General features: G+C 40.6%; 1 protein-coding gene across 1 annotated transcript in view; it reads right to left on the reverse strand.

Annotated features, from left to right (window-relative positions):
* Positions 1-901: 901 nt before the first annotated feature.
* Positions 902-7634, reverse strand: part of WDR43 (WD repeat domain 43) — a gene marked incomplete at its 5' end in the record, with an annotated part of 12108 nt that continues 5375 nt past the window's right edge. The window contains 8 exons of the mRNA XM_009870155.1: positions 902-1623; positions 1723-1778; positions 2254-2323; positions 2776-2889; positions 3752-3815; positions 4941-4972; positions 6589-6675; positions 7496-7628. Coding sequence (XP_009868457.1) covers positions 1504-1623; positions 1723-1778; positions 2254-2323; positions 2776-2889; positions 3752-3815; positions 4941-4972; positions 6589-6675; positions 7496-7628 — 676 coding nt within the window. The remainder of the gene's footprint in view (positions 1624-1722; positions 1779-2253; positions 2324-2775; positions 2890-3751; positions 3816-4940; positions 4973-6588; positions 6676-7495; positions 7629-7634) is intronic.

Consider the following 7634-nt stretch of genomic DNA (forward strand, 5'->3'; position numbering starts at 1 on the left):
TAACACTAATTCAGCCTAATCTGGTGGCTTGTGAGTAGAAGCAGTGCACAAGCGCTCACATTCATTTTCACAGCATCTCAAAAATGATGGAAGTAAATTGTAAAGTTGGGCTTTTATTAAGATATTAATGTCAGTTCAAAGCCACCGAAGACTGGGAGCCTCCAAATGCTGCCCTTCCACCTCCAGCTCTCTAACCAGAGAACATGTCTCTTCCAGCTTTGTCTCCAGACAACACTGCAGCCCCAGCACAATCCCCAAGCAGCACACACACCCGTGGGTAGGACTGAAACATGGGGAGCTAAGGAACTGGTAATAAGAGATGTTTTGCAGAACCCTGCAACTTTTTAGCACGGCTTCATCCTCCTCCACTAGAAATCTGCTTTATACGAGGATTTCATCCTTCACCACCCATAGCTACCTACAGTCTCTGTAACAAACACCACACGACAGGTATTTGGTAAAGGAGATGTATATTTATTCACTTTACAAAGAGGGTGGTATTTAATTGCAATAGCTCCATTTATAGACAAATATATTATTGTACATTATAGTGATGAATGGCTCAAACCTTTACCTTGTTTTGCTCTTAAAAATGTGTTTGCACCACTTCAGCTTCCATTAGCTGAGCAAATAGCTGTCCTTCTTCTGCCACTGAGATTAAAAATCCGTAATAAAGTTATAGCTGTGCGCCACGTATTCACAAGCGTTCACCTTCTCATTTCCCTGTGTTACTCCCCTCTCCCCGCCCAATTCAACACAGTCTGTCCTCTGGGTTAGCGTTAAACTTATATACAGCCTCCATTAAAACAAAATTAGGAGCCAGTGATAGTTCTAATGTCCTTTTGAAGCACAAGAAAAGTCATTGATTTGTACATATAAAAGTCTTGAGTTCAAATCTGTTAAAAAAAAAGAGAAAGCCATTTTTAAGTCAGGTTGGCATTTAGATACTGCCAAGGCATGGCTAAACCAATGGAGGATGAGGGGAAAAGAAAAGAATTTCAGTAGAGAATTTAAATATTACAAAAATATCTTTTTTTTCTTTTTTTCTCTCTTTTTTTTCTTTTTTTTAAAAACGCAGCAGGATGCCCACTTGCTATTGCTAACTGAAGCACAGAAAGAAGGTACAGACCAGTTGTCTTTGATCCTTGAATATCTGAAACAAATTCAATGTAAAGCTGAACCAAGTTTACCACACAAACAGCGGTGGCAGATTTACTTCACTTGAGATACAAATGCATGTCCACGTGACAGGCATAATCTGACCATGAGGTGGAAGAAATGTTTCGAGAAGTAAGCGCAGGGAAATAGGGCGGGAGAAGGCTGGCATGGTTAAACATTCTGGATTCAGAAACGCACGGTGTCCCCCACGTGTGCTTCCGCACACAGGCCGTGCATGAGTCTGCACTCCCTATATGCAAACGTGGCATCTTCCAGCACGACGATCCAGAATTAAGAGTTTGGTGGCCCACTTGTTTAAACTGTTAAAACTATTCTTTTGCGCCGTTATTCTTCTTCACTTTCATTTTCTGGTTCCAAATCAGAATCACCATTGATTTCCTTTTCAACAGTCATCTCTTGTTCATCAGATTGCTCCTCTTTTTCTTCATCTTCATCCCAGTTTTCCTGCGGAAAAAAAAAATAGACGGGAATGTTTGAACCTTTAGAAGTCACACAATTTCTGTTACAAGCAAATGGGAGAAGATCTGATCCAACTCCACTTACATCAGAGTCTTTATCTGCAATCATCTCATCATCTGAGCCTTCCTCCTCCGAGGATTCTGCAAAGAGAAAACAACCTCTCAGTCTGGAGAAGACTTTAAAAAGTCATCCCCCAAAGCCCAACCCCACATGCCGATAAGTCTCCAGACTCTGCTATTTCAATTCCAAAGCTAATTCCACCTGAAGATTAGGATGATCAACATGAAGCAGAACAAGTCGCTTCCATTACAGCATGAAGTTGCAGTAGAAAAAAAAAGGCCAAATTGGAGGTGTACATGCTACTATCTTGACATCTGGTGACGCAAAAGTAAAAGTGCCTTGACTGTATCTACCTTAGCAGAAAAAAGGAAAAAGGGAGGGACAGCCAACTACAAGATCACCAACCACTGGCTTTCTCGCCACGGACTTCCACAAAAACTCTCTACTTGCAGAGAGTACATGAACAGATAAGCACAGGAGCACGAGGAACAGCAATCAAGTATTGTCTGTCACGTGAGTTCAGGTGCTGAGCTAAACCTTGCATACAACACTTACCATCCTCATATACCAGCTTTGCAGTCTGATTAACTTCAGCTACATCCTGCACTGCTTCTGATGCCGCAACCTGAATGGAATTTGCAGATTAGCCTTAGATGTAATCATATATTCCAACCTTAAAAGTCAACAAAACTCATAACAATATAAATGAAGTCTACATCAAGTTTAACATGGATAAGCTACTACTATGGATTAATTAAACCGGCAAACAAATATGAAGGATAATGCAAATTTGAGAGGCATCTGCTCTGAAGTGGCCCAGTACTTCCTATTTACTTCCATTTAAAACTCTATGTGTTAACAGACATATTTGTCAGGAAAAAATGTCTAACAGTCCCAGTGAGCATGAACTGACTAGCGAGTCAATTAAGTGCAGTGCCTTGAGCATTATCAGTGCAGCTGTGCAGCAGCTGTACTACGTTCCCAATGACGGGTCCCATCAGATCTAATCACAACAGGAGGTTAAGTCTGCAGACAGCCCTTCTTCTGCACACCCCACGTTATTCAGTTGGAACTCACCTGGGTGACGAGAATGAAGAGTCTTCCATGCAGACGGGAAAGCTTTTGCAATGTTTTTACTCTGCTCTCCATTAACTGGTATAGCATTCCCAGTTGAGGAATGAGGTCTGGCAACTTGAGAGAAGAGAGGGATGAAGAAAAATGAAGCTGTTGACCAGCACATCACAAACATCTCATTGTAAAGTATTTTTTAAACTGCCTTTGTACATTTGGGGGAAGCAATCTGCTCACACTATTCTAGACAGAAAGGAGAGATGAGGGTTCACAGAAATCTACTTTCAAAACACGTCAATTCTCGTACTACTTTTCCTTTTCACAATCACTGCCACAAGCAGGTGTTGATGCACTAATTGGAAAGCTGCGTAAATGGGAACTGAATATACACCAGTATATGAATGCGGCCTCAGCAACATGGTCAGTTCTAACACACAGCAACCCTATAATAAACGGCAGAAAGGACTAATGGTACCAAAATACCTTTTCCTTAACTGCGCGAGACTGCTTTATCCATCACTTGCAACGCGCAAGGCTAGACTTCAATCCAGAAGCTATGGCATTACTTACTGCCCTGCCAACTTTGGCACACCTTTGCCCTATAAATCCAGCCATGCCCAAGACAGTCTCAAGATGAACATTCCAACAGCAAGGCAAATTTAGTTCTAGAAGATTTAGTGACGCAGGCTAGATTACTCCCCAGCAGTGATTCTGTTCCCTAACTCTCACAAGTATGACATAACCTTTCCAGGTTTGACTTTGGGATGACTATAATTATGTCAAGAATGACTAAGACCAACAATTTACAACAACTGCACAGCAATCTGGCAGAAGTGGCAGAAGTCTAGCCCTCTGTACACTGATTTGGGCACTGTAATACGTGAAGAGCAGGAGACAGGTTCCCAAAGGAAGCACATACATATATTTAAGCCTTTAAATCTAGTTTCAGTTATGTGCTTTAGCATTCATGCAAAATACTTACTGTGGAAAGGTAGGATGCATGTAGAGTGAAAACAGACTTCAGCCATCGAACCATTAATGAGGCACTGGAAAAGAAAAGTAAATGATATCAAAGAGATACTGAGAAACACTCACTTCACATTCTAGATCCTAAACAGTTCTGTAGAAAGTGCTCCACTTTCATTATATAAAAAGATAAATGCATGATAATATAACAGTTTGGTTACGCAGATCGCATACCTACATAAGTTATTTGTTAAGAACAGACATTTAAGTGAGGAATTAAACCAGACACGTTCAGCCATCTGTGTTTATGACATTTTTTATGGGAGATTTTGATGAATAGAAGATCCAAGCAGCAGGTCAAGAGAGGTGATTCTGCCCCTCTGCTCTGTTGAGACCTCACCTGGAGTACTGCATCCAGCTCTGGAGAAGAGAAGGTTCTGGGGAGACCTTATAGCAGCCCTCCAGTACCTGAAGGGGGCCTACAGGAAAGCTGGGGAGGGACTGTTTACAAAGGTTTGTAGCAAGAGGATGAGGGGCAATGGTTTTAACCTGGAGCAGGGTAGATTTGGATTGGATATTAGGAAAAAGTTCTTTGCTACGAGGAGGGTGAAACACTGGAAAAGGTTGCCCAGAGAGGTGGTGGAGGCTCCAGCCCTGGAGACAACGAAGGTCAGGCTTGATGGGGCTCTGAGCAACCTATCTCGTTGCAGATGCCCCTGCTCACTGCAGAGGGGTTGGACTAAATGACCTTTAAAGGTCCCTTCCCACCCAATGCATTCTATGATTCAACTTTTTTCTCCACCTACAATGAGGGAATTTTTTTAATTTTTTTTTTAGAAAAAAAGGAAAACCAAACAATACAATTAAGGACATGTCTACATATATTTGACAAACTGAACAAGCTACATACTGATAGCTTTTTTACAAATTGATCAGGTCTGCAGTGTTGATATTCTGGGACTTCAGATAGATTCTCAGGGTTAGCTTCTTTTATTTCAGGTATCCCTTTTCCTTTTTTAATTTCACTTCAGCCATCCCAACAAAGCACTGCCTTAATAAAAGTTCCTCTTTGCACCCACTATCGGGTGAGAACTCATTTAATTACAGTTATTATGGAAATCAATCACAGTGCTGGAGTGAGGGACCATAATGTACACACTAAGAAAGTTTCAGGTGAACTAAACTGTAATTGAGTTGTCTCTTACCTGTATGGGTTGCCCTGCAATCTCTTCGTAAGCTGTAAGGACAAAAATATAGTCAGTGACAAGTAACACACACTGAGTTTAAAAATCCAACATTACACCCATGTTACAGCCCTAATATTGGGGCAGAAAGACCTCCAGGAATTTGAAGTTTAGGAGGATTAACCCTTGCCAGGCTCCAGAATACTACATGGCGGGCTCTACCATCCTATATGCAATCTGGTAACTTGCAGAAGCCGAGTCTCATTTTTACAATAGAACTGCGACTCTCAACAGGCAATATATCTGGTGAAACTTAGACTGACAGGACCAAGTAGAAGGAAATCTCTTTGTTTATACATCTCTGTGTATCTGTTTAATAGAGCAGCTGTTACAAGGTAGACAAGTCAGGAAAACAAGCCAAGGTAGTATTAGGTAAAGGCTATTTCACAGACCCACTCTCAAGCTCTGGAAGAGATTTAGACTAGATCTAAGGAAGAAATTGTTTACTATGAGGGTGGTGAAACACTGGAACAGGTTGCCGAGAGAGGTGGTGGAGGCTCCATCCCTCAGGACATTCAGGGTCAGGTTGGACAGGGCTCTGAGCAACCTGATCTTGTTGCAGATGTCCCTGCTCAGTGTAGGGGGCTTGGACTGGAACACCTCTAAAGCTCCTTTCCAACACAATGCATTTGATGACTCTAAGAAGTTCTGTACATGCACTGAGATTTATAGAATCAAACGCCTGCATTCAAGATTCTCTGACAAGGGTGGTAGAGAAGAAATGCTGCACCTCATTAACACCAGTCTAAGGAGGTATCACAACACACACTTAAAGGAAGGCAAAACATTCAAAACGAGGCTACCTGCATAATTCAATTAAGACCAGTACAAATAAAAATTGTATCTTACTTGTGGCCAGGACATTAAAATGCAAGAGAAATCTAGCCATTAACTATGTTATAGAATGTCATTCACATAACAAAAGCAACTAATCAATGTCCAGTTTAAACAACGTAATGTCTAGACAAAGCTAACCATTAAAACATTCCTGTCCAAATACAGATTTTATTAAATATCACTGAATAAGCAGTTAGGAAGCCAAATCCCTTTTAAAATTACTAAATGATGTCACAAAGCTTAAATATAGCAACTGGGATTCCGAGTTATCCTCAAAGGAAGAAGAAATTACCCCTCAACCTCCAAGTGCTATCTAAACTTACTGTTGTAAGTACGTATTCTATTTTTCTTTCTCTCAGGTGAGTATCTAGCATATTTATCCTCACATAACTTCCTCTGGCTAGCATTACTACTTTCACATTTCCAATTATCAACCATTTTAACTGTTTAAAAGACAACGTGACAGTAACTGCCATGGACTAACACTTTAGCTTACCCTGTTTTCCTTTTCTTTTTCCCACATAATCACTTAATATAATATTAGACAATCTAATGCTCTTCCTACTAGCTTTGATAGTGGCACGTTGTCCCTTCGTTAAGCTTCCGACAGAGAAGAGTGCATCAGAGAGAAATTAAGCACAATTTCTGTCCTGTAAAGCTACCAAATAAATTTCATTCGTAAAAATAAAGAGACATATCTTGGATTTTCCCCAGCTAGAATGCAAACCAAGCGTGGCCTGTATGATAGTACAAGAAATGCAGGCTCTCCTACCTCATGCAGCAGTGGAATGACAGCATGTATAGGCATTCTGGCTACTGTGTTCTTTATTACATTTTCTTTTCTTGTGTTAAGTACTCTCTGTTGAAATAGAAAAATATGAGCAGAGAAACATTCAGTTTTAACACACATATGAGCAATGAGCACAGTCAAAAATTCCTGGCTTTAAATATTTTTCTTCTCCACTACCTTTGTATGCCAAGATGAGGATAACAAGTAAAAGAAGATTTACTACTAAAAGGAGTTCCATTTTTCAAATCAGCTACAATTAAAATAAGACACTTGATTAACCCATTTCAAAAAAATCTAACACTGCCTCTAGCCCACCCAGTCCATGTTAGAAAGGAAGCATCACACACACATTAAAATTTCCCTATTTTCTGTGGCTGACTTCTGTAAATAAACACCTTTCACCAGTATCCGTGACAAGTATTTTCTGCTCAGCACCAAATTCTTGAGATTTCATTTCCCTGCCCCAGAACTATTATTTCCTCCCACTGCAACAGTAAGCTTTTTCAAGTGGAATTGTTGTTGTCAATGCATTTTTCAAACAGTATCTACTCAGATGCCATACACTGAGGAGACTAAGCACAGATTATGCTCCAGCTGAAGCCAAAGGAAAGATGGCTGCATTAGTAACATCGTTTGTAAAACATTTGAACTGTGACACAAATTTATCATAAAGCACTTTGAGAAGCACCTCAAAGTTCACGGACTGACTCAGAAAGCAAGGTATACTACGACTATAATTCAAAATACCACCGCCTTCAGCAAACCAGCAAAAAGCAGCTGAGAGAAGCAACAGGTTCTTGACTGTTCAGCCTCCCCAGCTTTCAGGAAGGCTTCACACATGTCTCAGTGAATAAGTTAAAACAGCACACAATGATCTTGTAACACTTACATTTAAGATTTCTGCATCGTTGCTTTCCAAGCCCTGAACTAAAAGTACCGCGAAGCTATCTGTTTGTGGAAGGCCACCTGGAGTTTTTACTTTGCTCACATCAATATCCAATGCCTCTAGACGCTCTTCAATGCTTTCC

Source organism: Apaloderma vittatum, unplaced genomic scaffold (genome assembly GCF_000703405.1).
Source record: "Apaloderma vittatum isolate BGI_N311 unplaced genomic scaffold, ASM70340v1 scaffold26875, whole genome shotgun sequence".
Classification (NCBI taxonomy): domain Eukaryota; kingdom Metazoa; phylum Chordata; class Aves; order Trogoniformes; family Trogonidae; genus Apaloderma; species Apaloderma vittatum.